Genomic DNA, 19,673 nt, shown 5'->3' on the forward strand with positions numbered 1-19,673 from the left:
TCAGTTGAGCCATAGGAAAAAAAAATAATGGAAAGATCATAACAGATTGGAGAAACGTTACTTGAGAAAAAGTTTGAGTTTTTTTTTTAAAACTACAAAAATGTATGATATTTCCTTAAAAGAAAATACTTAATATTTTCTTAATATATAATGCATTACTTCCCATGTCTGAATATGTCATTTTGAATAAAGTATTTTTTGAACACATTAATAGGTGTAGAACTGAGAGAAAGACAAGAGAATGAAGGGAAGAGAACGAAAGAAAGCCACGGAGGTCAATAGCGGCTATAAAGTCGAGTGTGTAAGAAGTAAAGAATGCCGTACCACAGCCGTACTCATCAGAGCGGTCGGGACAGTCAGGCTCCTCATCACACTGGTAGCTGGCAGGAATGCAGGTCTGGACACTCTGACACGTGAACTGCTCCGGAGCACACACGTCCCCAGGTTTCTTAACAGCTACACCGAGGAAACACGGCAGAGATATTAACGTGGAGTACTTGTTAGGAAAACTGGAATCGGTTGCGTGTAAATAAATCCCGACCAGGGAAATAAGTGGATTGGGATGTGACGGATGATAAAGCGGTGCAACTTACGGCAATCGAGCTCATCAGAGTTGTCATGGCAGTCGTTGTCTCCATCGCAGCGCCACAGTTTGAGAGCACAGCGGCCGTTCCGGCACTTAAACTCGTTGGGCTCGCAGGGCGAAGGGGTTCCTGGAGAAGCATGCACACGCACACGCACGAATCCATTGTCAAAATGATTAAAGCAGCTCCACTACACCTAAATCGAACCCTGACCTCATGCTTATAATTTCTCCCCCCCCCCCCCACTCTTGCCAAATATTTACAGCAGGATGCTTTATCAGACTCTTACCACACTTGAGCTCATCACTTCCATCGCTGCAATCGCGTTCTCCGTCGCACACGTAGTCTCGGGAGATGCACTGTCCGTTCTGACACGTGGACTGATCGGCACGGCACGGCCCGAGACGTGGGGGGATTTTAATCTCTGAAGTGGTACTCGGTATTTGAATGGGTGGAAGAGCAGTAGGTTCTTCTGGAGCTATGAAAAATGATAAAAGTAAGGTCTTTCATTTAATATTAATCAGATTTCAGATCCTGGCTTTGATCCGTACACATAAGGATCTACATGCAAATTAAAAATGACCCTTTGTTATCGAATTTTTGCAAAAATATTTCACTATAATGACTGTTGTTGTTATTAGACATGTTTAAAAAAAAAAAAAAAAAAAGACTACTGTCCACATACAGTACATATTTAATGTACAATCCCAAGAGAGTACATTCTTACTCACCACAATTAATCTCATCGCTCATGTCCGCACAGTCTGGTCTGTTGTCACAGACAAAATTCTGAGGTATGCACCCTCCGGTTCTACAGGTGAACTCGTCAGTGGTACAGGGCACCGCTGGACCGGGCTTCACTAACAAGAACAGCGACAGTTAGTGAGCGTGAACCAGACTCGGTACACAAACTGAATCCCATATCGCCATGCACACACACGACAACCTCTTAAAGCTTTTCTAAAGGAATTCTCTAAATCAACCTGACAACGCACTATGGCAGGTACGCAATATCTAGTATCTAGCATTCTTTATTTCGAAGACACTCGATCAAAAGACATGCGGTCTCCATTTAGCACATCATCACGCACGAGAAGCGATACAACTAGGCCATGCATGCAAACTATCTCATTCTTCTCCTCGAATGTGAGTTATGTGCATCCATGCATGAGAGGGTCCGTTCCTCGGCAATACATTTCTCGCGAGTGAAAACGGCTGCGCTCTACGGTCGCCATGCAGCAGGCATGGCACAGTACAAACCTGGAGAAGCTAGAGGCTCCGCATGGAGGGTGGTATCAGCTACAAACCAGACATAAAAATCAGCTTTATCATCGCACTTTGGTTGTCTCGCAAAAAGTCCTAGAAGGCTACAAGCACCACCAGACCTAATCCAGGGCATCATATAATGAGCAAACTGTTGAATCAGGAGTGTTGGAGCAGAGGTGTGCCAAACCTCGAAGATTTAATGAACAACATGGAAGTAGAGCATCCTAGGGGTTGCACAGACTAGTTTATCTAGTTGGTGAATACATTCACTAGTCGCTGCTGTGGGGTTTGTCGACTAGTCAGCGTGGCGCAGTGCTCGAAATGAGGGGGTGGGGGGATGGCAGATGGGTCCCGGCCACACACGAGCACCAAGGGACCCCCTACGAGGCCTAAAAAAATTTACTTTGTGGGGGGTGGTCCCCTGGTGTTTAAACTAATAAACTAGTTTAAACCAGTTCCACAAGTAATCAAAATTCATTCACACACCCCCCCCACCCCACCTGTGCGCCAGATGATTGGAGCCTCGTTTTCACCTCACGAGCATGGTAAGATATAGTCCTTCGTGTTTTTTTTTGTTTGTTTGTTTTTGTTTTTTTTAAATGATTGCTTGGCATGCCTAATTTATTGACAATGAATAGCATTTATCTCTGAACGGTTGCAAGGTTGCAATTTTAATATGAAAGTAGTCATTTTTATCTGATGCTATGTACGCTCACTATCAGATAGTTGTAACTAGCCATCTAATATAATTATGAGGAAATATAAATGTAAAAAAAAAAATGTTATATAAATCAGGTCTCAGTGTTATATATTTAACTTTTACTGAAACTGAAAATGTAGCAACATCAAAAGCCTGGTTGGTAAATTTTGGCAGGGGGTGAGGATTTTTAAAAAAAAAAAAAATTTTATTTGTAGCCTGTGTGTTGCTATTAACAGTTAAGAGTGCAGTTTGCTGTGTTCTTTGCAGCACAAATAAACCAGGCTGAAAATATCCACGTCCTGGAACAGTTTTCGCTTAAATCATGGAAACGGACAACTAGTCGACTACTTTTTGTTTTTTTTCGCCCCTCGATAAAAATTCGTAGTCATGCAACCCCTAGTATACCAAATGTCAAGGATGTATAAATGCAGAATTTGATGATAATCAGGATCCTTACGTTCTCCTAGGCGTCTAAACTCGAAGCCCCTGACAGAGGTCACGTAGGACGCGATGGAGCCTTCACTAACCACGGAGTAAAGCACGTCTCGGATCTGGGCTTCGTTAGAGTTGTCTTCCGAGCCCACGTCCAGTTCCACAAACACATCCTTGCCAATTTGCCTTAAAACACAAGGTAGGTACTGTGTGAATTCAACACTTTGGAGACATGCTGTTCTTGGAAAGTAATCAACTTTGAAGAGTTGTAACCGTAATCCCGCGACTACCGTAAAGCCTCCTGTAGTTGATTATTTTCCTATAATAGCACGTCTCCCAAGTGTATTAGTGCTTACTTAGTGTTGCATTTTTTTCAATAATAGTTTTGATACAGAAAACGGTCATTACTTGATGAGGACCACATTGACAATCTGGGTTCCTGGTATCCTGAAGTAATCAGATTCAAGCTGTGGGAGAGACAAACATCCTCAATTACACTCAAACACATGCAGCTGGCTACATCACACCCAGTGAGTAAGTCTAATAGTATAGGCTTATTTTCGAGTTTAACATTAACCCTGGTCGACTCTCTGAACAGATAGAGATTTATGTGGCATGTAGGATAATGTGTGGTTTGAAACTGATCATAAAAGATAATACACACCGTGTCAACAATGGCCGCGGAGATTTCTTGGAAGGTGGCAGAATCGATGTCGTCAAGCTCAGGGCCGTAGGTGAATGAGTTTGTGAAGTTCACCAGCGCACGATAGTAAACTGCAGGTAAAGGAAATAGTAGCAAGGTCAAATGAGATGAGATGTCATTGTGCAATGTACATGTACAAAGTCAAGGAAATGCAGAAATGGAGCTCATTTCTTAGTCCAAGTCAAAAACAAAGGAGATTCATTTTTATTCGCAACATCAAAGAAACATAAGCTCAATTTTTACACCAAGTCAAAAGCAAGTAAGTTCAGGTTTTACACTAAGCCAGAAACAAATATTTATTTTTACGCCAAGTCAAAGACAAGTAAAGCTCAATTTTCACACCAAGCCAAAGAAAAAGATTCATTTTTACGCCAAGCCAAAGAAAAAGATTCATTTTTACGCCAAGCCAAAGAAAAAGATTCATTTTTACACCAAGTCAAAGAAAAAGATTCATTTTTACGCCAAGTCAAAGAAAAAGATTCATTTTTACACCAAGCCAAAGAAAAAGATTCATTTTTACACCAAGCCAAAGAAAAAGATTCATTTTTACGCCAAGTCAAAGAAAAAGATTAATTTTTACGCCAAGTCAAAGAAAAAGATTAATTTTTACGCCAAGCCAAAGAAAAAGATTCATTTTTACGCCAAGCCAAAGAAAAAGATTCATTTTTATGCCAAGCCAAAAAAAAAGATTGATTTTTATACCAAGCCAAAGAAAAAGATTCATTTTAGCATCAAGTCAAAGAAAAAGATTCATTTTTACACCAAGCCAAAGAAAAAGATTCATTTTTACACCAAGTCAAAGAAAAAGATTCATTTTTACGCCAAGCCAAAGAAAAAGATTCATTTTTACGCCAAGTCAAAGAAAAAGATTCATTTTTACGCCAAGCCAAAGAAAAAGATTCATTTTTATGCCAAGCCAAAAAAAAGATTGATTTTTATACCAAGCCAAAGAAAAAGATTCATTTTAGCATCAAGTCAAAGAAAAAGATTCATTTTTACACCAAGCCAAAGAAAAAGATTCATTTTTATACCAAGCCAAAGGAAAAAGATTCATTTTTACACCAAGTCAAAGAAAAATATTTCTTTTTACACTAAGCCAATGACAAAGTAAGGTCAATATTACACCATGCCATAAAAAGCAAGTTACATTTCTACACCAAAACAAAGTAAGCTCAAATTTTACACCAAGCCAAAAAAAAAAAAGTAAGTTATCGTTTTACACCAAAACAAAGTAAGCTCAATTTTTACAACAAGCCATAGACAAGTAAATTTTACACTAAGCCAGAATCAAGTAAGATTTATTTTTAGTCAAATACAACACTTTATGTAAAGTCAAAGACAAGTAAGCTCAATGTTTACACCATGCCAAAAAAGTACGTTACGTTTTTACACCAAAACAAGGTAAGCTCAATTTTTACACGATGCCAAAGATTGATTTATACACCAAGTCAATGATGAAATAATCTCAATTTTGAATCCAAACCAAAAACAAATAAGATAACTTTGTACTCCAAAACAAAGACATATAATCTCACATTTTACACTAAGTAAGTTAAACTTTAACACCAAACCAAAGGGAAGTAAGTTTAGCTTTTACACTAAGCCAGAAACAAATAAGATGTATTTTTACACCAAATCAAAGACAAGTAAGCTCAATTTTCACACCAAGCCAAAGACAAGGATGCTTAATTTTTACAACAAGCCAAGGAAAAACATTTATTATTACACCAAACCAAAGACAAGTAAGCTCACTATTTACACCAAGCCAAAAAGAGGTGATTTACATTTGTACACTAAAACAAAGTAAGCTCTATTTTTTCCACCAAGCCAAAAACAAAATCAGATATCTTTTTACACCAAATCAAAGACAAGTAAGTTCAACTTTTACACCAAACCATAAACCAAGTAAGCTAAATTTTTACACCGAGCCATAGACAAGTAAGTTTACACTCAGCCAGAATCAAGTAAGATTTATTTTTAGTCAAAGACAACACTTTATTTAAACTCAAAGACAAGTAAGCTCAATTTTTACACCAAGCTAAAGAAAGAGATAGATTTTTAAACCAAGCCAATGACAAAGTAAGCTAAATGTTTACATTAAGCCAAAAACAAGCGAGTTACATTCTTACAGCAAGACGAAAACCAATTAATACACATAACCAATGGCAAAGTAATCTCAATTTTTACACCAAGACACAAAAAAGTAAGCTCAAATTGCATACCAAGTGAAAGACAAAGTAAGTTACATTTTTACACCAAGCCAAAAATAAACAAATATACCAAGAACATTGATAAAAAGACTCACCATTGGTGTAGTATCAAAATGAAGGTCATGCAGCTTTTAGAGAATGGCACCTAAATTTTTCCATCCGATATATTCCACATACCATATCCTAGAATGTTTGAGCCAAACAGTGCCAAAATAAGTACGTGGTCAAATGTTCAGCTTATCTAGTTTCTAAACAGAACAGGCATTTCTTCTTATACGATTGATCTCAGATTATCTCTATAGACTGAGCAAGCAGTTCTTTAAATCTTTAAATAGCTCCAGGCTTCCATTCTCACTCACACGCCAGAACTTCTCATGGGTGGCCATTACTTAAGTCTCGTTTCAGTCAGTCGTTCCAGGTTAAGCAAGGAAGTCAATATTTGTGCTATTTCTTACAGCTTACTGCTACTTCCCATGGTTCTCTTTGGGAGTCGTATGTGGTGTCGACTGTTTGGAACGACTAATGGTGTTCGTGTGCACGATGTCACACCTCCACATATGTGCACACTCAAAAGCACGAAGCGAGTCCACTCAAATACACAAAATTATATTTCTTCTTCTCTGAAAAGCGCTAACGTTTCATGGCATACATAGTGTTTGCTGATATAACACACTATTTGGTCACCAGATAGTCACTTGCTCTGCACACACAATTTCATAGCGAGCTAAGTCTGGAACTGGTGGGATTATTAGAGGCAACAGCTTTCCAAACACTGCTCAGTTTTCTTCAAATGCTCTACATCTGCTCGGAGTTTTCTGCACTTTTGAGCCACCTTCTGCTGCTAGGGATGATTCCACATGGATACCCTAAAGATCTGCACTTCCCAAAGCAGATTTATGACCTTAAGTGTCACCCTTACTTCAGTGAATAATCTCACCTGGATACTATAGATTTTTTACCCAAGAACTGCTGCCCACAAATGGAAGATTTGGTTCATTTCCTGCCGTTGTATCGATTCAGAGTCGAATCGTTTCATCACGACAATTGAACAGCGCTTGGGTTTGAATGAAAGCAGACCAAGACCTCCTTGCTCGTACACTCTCAGACTCTCCGGTTGTTTTGGTCCACACTCAAAGGTTCTGTGTTCTCACCTGTCTAATAAAACCACAATAGTGGGAAAAACACACCAGGGTTCAATTCAAATGGACACGGTATAATATAAAAGCAGCCTTATTCAAAATATGCTCAATACCATCCTTTCACACTTTTTGTACTGTTTGACTACTCTTTACATCTGTAAACCGTAATCATTTATAATCCCACGCCCAAAAACGAGGGTTCCCTTTTGAGCCTGGTTCCTCTCTAGCTTTCATCTGGCTACTGTCTCTGCTGGCTTGTTCATTAAGGGATCTAAATCTATGCCCGGATTTCTGTACAGCTGCTTTGTAACAATGTCTATTGTTAACTGAATTGAAATTCCACCCCACGCTGGCACACTAAAAAATATGAAGACCAAAAGGCCTAATCTCTGTGGACACGCCTCAAACAGTAGCCCAGCCACTGCTTAAATTATCAGTCCAGTCCATATCCTTCCCTCTCGTTCTCCAGCCCTGTTCACTTTTTCCATGTGGGAAATCCCCCAGTCAAGTGGTCTCAAACGCCAAGAGCACAGACCAGGGCAAAAATGTGTGGGGGGGAAGCATTCCGAACTCTTGATTCTCAAATGTTTTGGGTGTTAGAGCAGCGCAGTAGAACTGTGGGGGCTTTATGGACCACGATCTCAGTGGAACACACGGAGGCCTATGTGCCAGACAAAGAACCGATTCAGGCACACGGCCGCTCGAGCCTTTTCCAGCATGCTGCTTTCAACTCAACCTTCAGAGCCCTCCCCCGTCTCTCAACGCACACCCTTCACAGTTCATGCTAATTAAAAGGGGATAGAGAAAGAAAGTGCAAAAGTGAGAGAGAGAGAGAGATCAAAACCATCCATCTGCCAAGTTGATGACTTCATATTTCCTCTGACATACTGTAGATGGTTACTTCAGAGTTCCTGGCTTATGTTTATTTATTTTTTCCAATGCACTATTGAAGTCAATTTCTTAACTTGTTTAAAGCTAGAACAAGTCCTGTGGGTGGCCATAGAGTCATTTTCACAAACCAATAATTGGGCCTTAATTACTGTGTTGAATACAACAGCTTCAATCCAGTCTTACAAAAGGAAGAACTGTATGGCGAAACCCTTCTTCAAGAATTCTCAGGGAGAATAAATAAAAACGCCGCTGAAATTATGTGTTCAGGTCGCAGAAAAAAAATCAAATAAATTACAGACATCCAACTCTGGAGATTTGAGTGGAGTCGGGTTGGTGCGAGAGAAAGAATGTGTGGGCAAACGCCACTCTGAGGCTTTGGATCTCCACCAGAGATGGTGCTTCTATAGGGGGCACAAGTGCTTGAGTGTCAGTAGCCTGTAATATTTGGGTCAAACGGTTGAAACGGATGAGTGGCCAGTGCTCACGGGTGAGTGACCAATGAAGAATAGTTTTCTCAGTTAAAACAGGTGCACAAAAGAATGCATCTCAAATACAGACTTGTTTTACTTTATACATCTTTTAATCTGTCACCACATCTGAAATGGTTGCAAACCGGGTAGAATGGATTTCAGAATCAACTTCGAGACAGAGTTCAGTATAAAGTCACATTCTTCTGGTTCTGTGGCGCGTTGTCAACAGGCCAGCGGTCACGTTCGGCTTAAGCTGAAGAGATGCAGATGGCGGATGGAGTAGGTGATGACACAGTACCCTGAGGGGAAAAACTGTGCAGTAATCTGTCTCAGAGCTTCTCTTACTGGGTCACTGCAGCCAGCAGGATATCCTTTAGTTCTGAACACTGTTCAACTCTCCGTTTCTCCCATCGTCTCCCCCTGAGATCCACTCTCACAGCGAGCAACTTCAGTATGACAGCTTCCTGTTTTCCAAAAGATTTTCCGTAATTGGTCTTCTTGTGACTGGGATAAATGGGTGAAAAGGTTCCCATCCCTTATGAGAACTTCTGTTCCCTCAAGTGTGCTGACTCAGCAATGACTACACTGAAAGGAAAATTTAATTTTTCCGAAGTTATGAGTAAACATTATGAAACTGTTTCTATAGTAACACCTCTTACACAGGGCCTTGTAAGGTGGACGCTTCATATGAACTATTCCTCATAATAAACACTAAATAAATGTGTTTTCATTTAACAAAGAAAGTCACAGTGAATTCTTTATCTTAAATGCTTCTCTTTTTTTTTTTGAAAACATTTCTGGAAGGAGTCTCCAGTGTTAGCACTTTGGAACAGTGAGCAAGGAAAGGAAAAAAAGTCTTCAAGACAGTGGCGTTCACGCGTTGTGGTTTCTATGCAACACGATAAGCAATCAAAGATCATTTCGACAATGCCATGATTTTTTTCCCCCTGAACCAAACCTTGAATGCATTCATGCACGAAAAACATTGGTGCTCTTCTTGGAACATGAGCTTTATATAGTATAACCAGTCAGCTTCCATGCTAACCTGCCCTAATTAGAGGAAATTATCTTCAAAGCAGGCTGTAATGCTGTGATCCATATCCTCGCACAAATTGCCAACAAGAAAAAAGCAGATCAAAATTGGCCATTTTGCCGTCAGCTGTTGATGGTATTTCCATTGAACAAAGCCTTCCACGTGCTATCAGGCAGACTGATGAAGCACGCCTTCCCAACTCCTTTAAAGATAAGGAAGCGAGAGAGACTTGGACCTTTCAAAATTTCTCGTTATCTCTGTTTCACGCTCCAGCCTTTTTTTGATCAGTGCAACAAAGAGCGCCATTTGTTTGGACTGGCTGCAGGAAGCGAAGCTCTAAATAGTTCGACGTACTCCTAAAAGTAGTTTATGAGGACACACTTAGATCTTCTGCAAGAAGCACAATAGAACACTGTGCCACGATTCAACTGGTATGCACTAGATCATGTTATGTCATTAAGAGTAAAAGCTCAAGATTGCTTGCTCTTTGTTAGAAGTCACGAGGACAAGACCCTCCCTTTTGTAACACAAGCGAAGTACACTAATGACTTGTGAGTACAGAGGCACAACAGAAATAAGGCAGTGAGACAATGTTTCCTACAGTGCAGGAGGAAAATACAGCTCTCCAAGGCAACAGCGAGTCTCAATATCTGGGTCTGAAAGCCGAAGATCATGAGGAGGATTGTTTGGACAGCCGTGTGTGAGATGTGAACTCTGCTCGGACAACAGGAGACATTCTGATGGCTTGCTAAAGCACTAAACAGAGATCTTCTGGAACTCTTTCTTCTCGCTGAAAATCTAAAGCGATGGCCTCAATACAGCTTCACTGGGCATTGACAGAATGCAAATGGCCGCCTTCATGACAGCAAGCTCATAACAACAAAGAGGAACCAAAATAACCGCAGCTGCCAGCACTAGTCCCCTCTGTACCCCCAACCACCATATTGCTAACGCCACCGACTTTTGGATCCTAACACATACAGTACAACAACTGTCCCAAATGAGGAAAGAGGGGGTAAAATGGGTGGCCCATGCGCTTCTTGAACGAGTTTAATGACTCTAATGCATCTCCATCAGGTGCATAAGGACATCTGTTCACCATCAGGAGTTATCAAACATATGGTGAGGGTCAGTTTTGTTCAACGTGGAACATCTCGGACCAGAAGGGGTCTGGTAACCTACAAACCCTCCGATCCTTATGGCGTTATAGCTGTTAGAAGAAAATCAACGACAGGGTAGTGTGATCTGCCAACGATTACTTGCTATCCGTTTATAGTTTCTTAATATTGTGGAATGGCCACAAAACAAGTTAGTACCTGTTATAACAGCTACTATTATAACTGATGTTCCCTCACCAGCCTCTCTTTTTTCTCACTTTTGTAATTAATAAGATTTAAAAAACAAAATAAATTTAAAAAAAACAAACAAACAAACAAAAAAAAACCACACACACAGAGCCCGTCATGCTACTGTACAAAGAAACTGGAACGCACAAATCCTGAAGACTTGCCTGTGGGGGAAAACTTACTTTCTGTTACAAAGCACTGGCCCTGGAGACTCCTCCCATAAATGTTAAATAAACATCTCCAGAACATCACCATATCAACTTTTTTTTTTTAGACTTCATAGATTATGCAGATCGTCCACTATAACAGCCCCTGAACTACAGCTGAGGTTAGAGAAAAGGAATCCACACCCTCTGACCAATCAGAATCGAGAATTCAATAGTATGGTGGTATAATTATACTTGGCTAACTCTGTGGAATGTGGAAAACGGAACCGCAATATAACTTGAATGTTTGAGAGGAGCATAGAAAATGGCACCAATGATTAGAAGAAGAAAATCAGAAGCATACATTTTTATTTAAAAACAAACAAACACACAAACAAACAAACTGCAAATCATCTATTAGTCCAAGTACAAGATAACACTCTCGAAACAACCACAAGGTCTACTGATGTGGCTTCTCTCAGCCTGGAGCCAAAAATGAAGCCCAAGCTCATCAATCAAACTCCACGGTTCTCCGCTCACTCAGAATAGTAACCTTTATTTCTGTGGTTGTAAGCACTGGGATGACCTCATGCTCTCAGGCTGCATGGGGGCTCGTGAAAGTCATGAGTACTAGAAGATGAATCAGATAAGTTGGGCGATGTCTCCTACATCACACAAGCAATACAAGTTCTTGAGGGGAAAGGGCAGAGATGGAGGAGTAGTTTTAGCTTGGACTTGCATATTATACAAAATTGATAAACTGATAAAGAGCTCTTCTTTGGTGCTTTTTAAAATCCACGGAAAGGTGTTTGTGTAAACGCCCACAAATATTGTTAAGGTTTCCAAGCTTTTTAAGATACTTTGTATTTAGTTTGAAATGCATCAAATAGAATATTCCAATTTAAGAACAAGACATGAACATTAAGCTTTGAATATGAAAGTAAAAAATTAAAAAGACAACTATGTTCAGCTATACACAAGATGTACCAAGTTCCAATGTAAAAATTTTTTTAAAGTTCCACTGTAAATAGTAGGGGTGGTACGGTCAAAAACACCATTAACACAAACCAGTTTTCCTACGGTTTGTGTTCTTAATTTAAAAAAACAAAACAACAAAAAAACAACTTGTGTAGCAGTCAAACCCAACAACAACCTCTGCTGGACCTTCTAGGTTGGTAAATGAACGTAAATCTCTCATTGTGTACGTGTTCGTAAGCATGCTTACGCACTTCTGTGTTACTGTGCTACTTTTTAAACTGGGAAACGTCATGTTGACTGATGATGCCTGTAAATTCCAAAGCATTACTGCTTTACTGATGATTATTTGGAGGTGGAATTTGTTTTTGCGACCTGCCTCACCATTAGAAGGAAGCCAGAGACTAATAGTACAGCTACATTACAAAAATAACTAACCAATTGAGACCTAGCTATGCAGGTGACAATAACCCAAAAGCTAATGTTAGCAAGGCACCTAGGTAGAGTTAGTGTTAGTTAGCTACCTCAAATCAGTAAAAAAAAAAAAATTAATCTGAAAGGGCAAGGAACTGTCTAGCGTTTCTAGAGTCTGGTTTGAACAACATTTTACGGGGAATGTGGACCATCTTTTTTGGTGAAAAATGCCCCTTTAGATTTCACCGCTTTGTATTTACCACATCTGGGTCACACTAGTATCCATCCATCCATCCATTTTCCATAGTGCTTATCCTACACAGAGTCGAGGGGAGCCTGGAGTCTATCCCAGGGGACTCGGGTCCAATGCGGGGGACACCCTGGACGGGGTTTCAACGTATCGCAGGGCACAATCTCACACACGAATTCACAGGCTATGGACAATTCAGACATGTCAATCAGCCTACAGCACATGTCTTTGGACTGGGGGAGGAAACCGGAGTACCCAGAGGGTACCCCCGACGCTTGGGAAGAACATGCAAGCTCCGTGTGGAGCGGAGGTGGGAATCGAGATCTCAACCCTGGAGGTGCGAAGCAAACGTGCGAACCACTAAGCCACCATGCCCCTCCCCCCATTTAACAAACCATTTAAGCATAACTTTGATTATCGATACATTAAAAGTATTGTAGTAAATGTAATTTTATGTCAGAATACGCATTTACAACCAAAATTCCCTGTCTTGACCCAACAAAACAAACCGGGAGAGTTTGTACAATGAATAATTCAGTTTATAATCTGCCCGAGCGGCTAATTTTACTTTCTTACATTATATAACTTTGAACAAAGGCAATACCGACAACTACAGTCAATGTCTAATGTGAAGATATGGGATGAGGAAACAGAAGACAGCGTGCTATGCAAAAACAGGAAAGTCACAGTGATCGTAGTAGACAGTTATCTTTTCCATCTCCCACAGGAAAAGCCCCACGGGAAAGACAAAAATATATAAACCAGTCATCAAAACCAGGAATCCTTCCATTACAGGAAAAGCCGTATGCTTCTTCCCAAGTGCGGGCAAGCGGTGATCTATAAATGGCTGTTAAGGACGAGCTTCCGCTTTAACCGGAACAAGCCATGAAGGTGACTGACATGTGAAGCTTCACATGAAAAGCAGTTTGGGGGGGGGGGGGGGGGGGGGGTGTCTGTACAAATGTCCTCAGCACTGAATAAATCAGCCGATAAATTATTCAGTCTGAAAGAAGTAGTTCATCTTGAGTGATCCACGATGCTGGAACTAATCAGTACACCCCTCGGAGACCATTTGTCTACTGATCCGAAAGTAGCTCCGACCTGCCCCCTCCTCCCTCCCGGTAGTATTTACTTTAACCACATGTGGAATACTCAAGCACAGAGATCATCGTTCCCATGCATGATCATGACAGCAGCCATGTGCGAGCTCAATAATGATCACATTATTACTTTCCTTTGGGTGCTCAGACACAGCTGTTGGCTATTTTTATGATGTAAGGTATCTGGCATGTATAGTAAATCATGAAGTATATACAGTGTCATACTGTTTGAATGATATTTACAGCCTTGCTCGCAATAAAGCATACAGATCCTGTTTAAAATATTCTGCACATGTCCTCATACGGGTGTATGGTCTTAAGGAGAAATGACGCGTCAAAGACAACACGTAAGTAAAAATAGTGATCTAATATGTAACCTGTATGGTACTCCTCTGGTTTCCTCAGCTCAGAGACTTAAAAGGATAAAAAAAAAAAGAAAAGTTCTTCCCCGTAAGTAAAGAGCGGCACAGTAGTTGTCTGCCCATGTATCCATTGTTTACTCCCGCCTTTCAAGTGCGCTATTTAACTTCCACCTCGGCCTCTTATCTGATGAAAGCAAGCGTGAGGATTGTTTGGACCTCAGACACAAAATCCGAGGCGCTGTGTTATGGCGAGGCCACTGTGAGATGCGGTGAACGTCAGGATGTGCACCAGACAACATTCAGGACACATTCACTTCACTTAGATGGAGACGATGGGAAAATGCAGACTCTTAAAACATATTTACAGTAAGAGCGGGCTGATGTGTATGATCTGCAGCATGATAACTGTGCAACCAAAGCTCGTCGTTCATTGGAGGAGTCTTCGGTGTTATATATATATATATATATATATATATATATAACCTGCTGTCTCGAGCTTGGACTTCGGTTGACTATTAGGTGTGATTTCCATCCGGTTGGAATGGAAGACTGCAGCCACAATGGATACAAATAAATCTGCTGATCACTGGTTCATGGTATATCACAAATTACAGCTAATGAGAAGGACAGGAAATGACAGTCCACTGCAGAGGCAGTAACAATTAAGTAAAACAATTCAATAATTTCATTACAGAAGCCCAATGATTTTTTAAAAAGAACTTTAGAGGATCTTTCTGTGACCACACTTGTAGCATCTTTAAATGGACATGTCTCACCTAGACACATGCACTCAATGTATTTACATATTTACTTTACATCTTAGCATTTTTGTTTTGGTTTACTTACTTTGTCTTTACGTATTTACGTACTTAACATCTTCACTTACTTAAGTATGTAAATTTAATGTATTTACATATTTACATAATGGCTTTAGTTGCTTATTTTGCATCTTTTACTTTTATGTATTTACATATTTACTGTACATTTTTACTTACATTATATATTTCCTTACATAATGTATGTACATATCTACTCACTTTACATATTAATTTCCTTTACATCTTCACTCATTTAACGTATTTACATGTTTACTTATTCAGGCCGTAAATGACTGAGTTTTTTTTTGTGATTGTTGTGGCTAAAAATGGTTGATTTTGCTGCGTCTTTAAGAAAAAAACAAAACAAAAAAAAAAACATTTTAACCGAGATTTTTGTGCTTTTTTTTTTGCGGAAGACTACTTGAATTAGTGAAACTGCAATTGTATTAAATAGTTTTTCGCAGTGATGTTTGTTGGTAAATGCGACCTTTTAGCTGTACTCATGTTCGGCGCACGTGAAATTGGATAGGGCTTTGGCGTGATGACATCACATGACACGTTTTGGCCCAAATCTGCAGTACTTTGAAAAACTGTTACTTACATAACACATTTGCATAAGAACTTACTTTACATGTTTTCTTAATTACTTATGTATTTACATATTTACTTAATATATTTATATCTTTATTTAATAACATTTACATCTTTACTTTACATATTTAGTTTGTCTTTACTTACTTAGATAACATATTTACTTACTTAGCACCATTACTTAATTTTACATCTGTTCTTAGTTACTTCGTCTTTATTTATTTACTTAACATGCATGTACATATTTTATTTACTTACACAGCATCTTTAAATATGTAAAGTAAGAAATGTAAATACTTAATGTCTTTTCTTACTTTACATATTTACTTCCTATATGTATTTCCCTGCTTACATACTTTACCTATTATTTGATTACTTCAATGAAAACTCAGAAGATTTGTACTTCTCATAGGCTAGGACTGTCACCAACATGCTCTCAGACAGAGAACAACCCCATTGGAGGATCTATATTTCCAAATAGACAAAAAAACAAAAAGAGCACGTCCTCACTTGTTGTAGAGGGGGGGTCAACTACCGGTGGCTCTGGAGTGCTTCCATCCTCCTCTCCACTGATAAAATCTGCAGAGAACGCAAAAAAGACAATAAAAGCATGACATAATCTCACGGGGAAAGAAATTCCTGAAAACAAATTATTGATGCACAGGTGACTTATGAGCAATATATATATATTTTTTAATCAGTTTATCCGTTGCATTAAGGCTTGTTGACATTTCCCCATGATTCAAGATTTAAGAACTAAGATCAATCACACCTGATTTCAAATGAATCATTATTAATGTTTAAAAATAATACAATCCACCATTAATTGCTAAACTGAAAATGCATTAAATTGATCACCAAGTCTTAATCATAATTATCATGAAGTGTTTGCAAACAAAATGTTACAGCACTGGTTAATGTGTAATAAAAGTATTAACTATTTCTCACCCAACTATAGGTTAATGATTAAGTTACTATGTCTTCTGTATAAAAATTCTTTGTATAATTAAGTAGTTGCTAAGTATCTCATAAATAAAACAAGCCAATATGAACAATCTTTTGTATAATCTACAGCACTGTTATTTATTAGGGTCTAGTATTATTGAGATAACAACAGAAAAGAAAGGCAATCGCACATCCTGAAGCGTCATCGGCGGCGAAGTCTTCATCATCTTCGAGGTAGCGCTGAGGCCTCGGCAAGCTGGCAGCCTCGAGATCCTCTGGAAGTGGCACCTCATCCCACACTTTCGAGCTCTCGGCCACCTAGAACAACGGAAGAGGGCTTGCTTTACTGGGGCTCAAATCTTTGACGGTGCCCTCACATGTTTACGTTAATGCGCGCATATTAAATTCATTATCGTTTCTAGAGTAATACGTCATACGAATTCACACTGACGCCCCACCTAGGCAAACTTAAAAGATGTGTATAATCACTGATCTGGTGACGTTTTCTACAAGGAGATGTTTTCAGGACCTTGTGCCATGCAGTTATCTGGTACTGATTTAGACGTTCAACTTGGTACTTTACAGTTATATAACCTTGCCATTGAAGTAGTTTGAGTAAAAAAAACAAAACAATGAAACGCATTATCACTGATCATACACCAAGCCCAGTATGTTTAATAACTCCACCACAATGCCCACCTTTCGCCTGGTAGCGCAACCTCAGATTTCATTTTTATCTTTGTATACGTGCATGGCATGCCAGTTCCCATTTCCCAGCCTCTCCATCAGGGCTGCTGCCCCAGTTAAATGGCTCCAGCTAATAAATAACTTGATCTCCCACCCAAATCCTTTCTCCCCTCAATGAACACCCTAAACCAACAGTCGCAGGCCTTTTTCAAAAGAAAACCGCTGACTGGCAAAATTCTTTTGAGCAAAGCCGCTCAGCGAGCCGTCTACATGATCAGCTCCTGCTCCACTATCCCTCGGGGATGGAGTCTGTCTAAAAATCCTGGCACTCAAAAAAACTAAATCCATTAAGTAGCTAGAAACGCCATGACATGGTGTGTGTGTGTGTATGTGTATGTGTATATATATATATATATATATATATATATATATATATATATATATATATATATATATATATATATATATATATATATATATATATATATGATATGATAAAGACGCAAGGTAACCCTAGGGAAGGAATTCAAACAACCGAGATCGACCATCAACACCAATATAATAAGACTAAATACAACCCCAATTCCAAAAACGTTGGGAACGCTGTGTAAAATTTAAATAAATGTAAATAAAAATAGAATACAATGATTTGCAATGCAATCTCATAAACCCATGTGTTATTCACAATAGAACATAGAAAACTTTACATTTTTAAACTGAGGAACTGTACTATTTTAAGAAAAAAAATTAAGGCCATTTTGAATGAGATGTTCGCAACACGTCTCAAAAAAGTTGGGACGGGGGCAACAAAGGGCTACGTTTTGATAGTACGTTTCCTCAGTTTAAACATTTAACATGCTTTCTATGTTCTACTGTGAATAACGCATGGGTTTATGAGATTTGCAAATCACTGCATTCTGTTTTTATTTACATTTTACACAGCGTCCCAACTTTTTTGGATTTGGGGTTGTAAAGTCACTATAGTCATTATAACTGGAGTACTATAAAGGCTAGATGTATTTCTGTCAAGGGTTAGGGTTGTTGCAGGGAAACCATGAATGGAACATGGCGCATGAAAGGAAAGGTCAATATTTCAGAGCCATTAACATGCCTTAAGGTTGCAACAGAACACATACAGTATCTAAAGTCACATCTAGACTTACTATATAAACATCTAGTCACCACACCCGGTTGGAAACCATTTAACAAAGGAAATGATAGGAAGTGTAAACATAGTCTTGCACAGCAGTCATCTGCATACGAATCCCACTGTTTATCTTCCGAATGTGCCTTTTAACAATAGTGTTTATCCTGTATGAAAGCCAATGTGGTGCAGACAAAAAAAATATATTATATATATATATATATATATATATATATATATATATATATATATATATATATATATATATATATATATATATATATATGAAAAATCAGGGCCCAGAGTTCACAGGAGATATGAAACTACTGGAACGTTAACATTGTTCTGGGGCTGGCCCAGCTGTTGTTTACTGGCCTCGACCAAATCCCTATGTCTAATGGAATCCACGGTCAATCAATACATGGAGAGGACAGCCAAGAGGAAGCTGGTCTTCAGTAAGATCACCAAGACGCCAGAACACATCTGTTGAGGACACACTCAACCAAAATTCCCTTGAGAGTAATAACAATTGGACAAATGTGGACTATTCTTTCCCATATTCTTTCCCATACACACGGCCATCTATGGCAATCCCAACCCCTGCTTAAACTCACGGCCAACTGGAAAGGTCCAACAAGAACAGCGTGAGAACAGTCAACTTCCCTTCACGTAACAGCACAGCTGCAAAACAGTGTGTGATGGAAGAGAATACTGAATTGTCAGAAAAACCAGCCATAGCTCTGTTTATTAGGTCTTCTCTTTTCACTGAGAAGTTACCCTCTGGCGCGTCAACGTTCACACGTTCCACCAGCATGAAGACACGTGAAAATTGCCTTGTCCAACAGTTTGAAGTCTGGGATAAAAGAGGGTTGGGGTGAGAAATGCCATCCATTATCAGCAAGTGCCTTCAAAGAGCTCTAGATGAAAATCTAATCTCAGAAGCCTCCTCAGGCTCTACAGGCACCAAAAACATCTCCACATTTCATACTACTACATGGTAGAGGTGTTAGACCATGGTAGTTGATGTTAGAGGTGATGTATTTCTAAACGCTGATGGAGCATTAAGTGGAAAACCCTCTGAGCTGGATCTCCCTGGCACAGGCTGGTCTTCCATGGAGCAGATGTTTAGCATCCTGCAGGACCCTGTTTTAAATATACAGTACACTTTCACAACTCTCTCACCTTCCTAAAAAGTAAGGATAGGTGCTATAGACAGAGTAAGCAGCTGTTTTTGCACCTATTGTACACAGTGACATGGGATCAAAAGTTGTCCAAGCGTTGACTATCATAGACAAGATGACAGGAAGGTTGATGTGTACATGTCGCATGACAGAAAGGAATGGGGGGGGGAAAAATCCCTCTCCCTGAGAGACAGACTATAGGAAACGGACATCTGTATTTTTTGACAATTCACAACAAACTCCCTCAGGCAGAACAAACGTGAGGAATGAAGCCTCTCAGTGTGCG

The 19,673-nt window shown here is 39.4% G+C and overlaps 1 protein-coding gene across 7 annotated transcripts in view; it reads right to left on the reverse strand.

Moving 5' to 3' along the window:
• hspg2 (heparan sulfate proteoglycan 2) overlaps positions 1-19,673 on the reverse strand; it is a 123,381-nt gene that overhangs the window by 72,904 nt on the left and 30,804 nt on the right. For 6 of the 7 annotated variants that reach the window (XM_053644090.1, XM_053644094.1, XM_053644095.1 and 3 more), the window contains exons 2-11: positions 16,567-16,693; positions 15,941-16,009; positions 3,647-3,756; positions 3,391-3,449; positions 3,008-3,168; positions 1,845-1,883; positions 1,316-1,444; positions 874-1,062; positions 594-713; positions 325-456 (exon numbers count right to left, since the gene is read on the reverse strand). In XM_053644090.1, the coding sequence (XP_053500065.1) occupies positions 325-456; positions 594-713; positions 874-1,062; positions 1,316-1,444; positions 1,845-1,883; positions 3,008-3,168; positions 3,391-3,449; positions 3,647-3,756; positions 15,941-16,009; positions 16,567-16,693 (1,135 nt within the window). The remainder of the gene's footprint in view (positions 1-324; positions 457-593; positions 714-873; positions 1,063-1,315; positions 1,445-1,844; positions 1,884-3,007; positions 3,169-3,390; positions 3,450-3,646; positions 3,757-15,940; positions 16,010-16,566; positions 16,694-19,673) is intronic. The other variant, XM_053644092.1, reaches the window with a different exon arrangement.

This window comes from Ictalurus furcatus, chromosome 15, assembly GCF_023375685.1.
Source record: "Ictalurus furcatus strain D&B chromosome 15, Billie_1.0, whole genome shotgun sequence".
In the NCBI taxonomy this organism is placed as follows: Eukaryota; Metazoa; Chordata; class Actinopteri; order Siluriformes; family Ictaluridae; genus Ictalurus; species Ictalurus furcatus.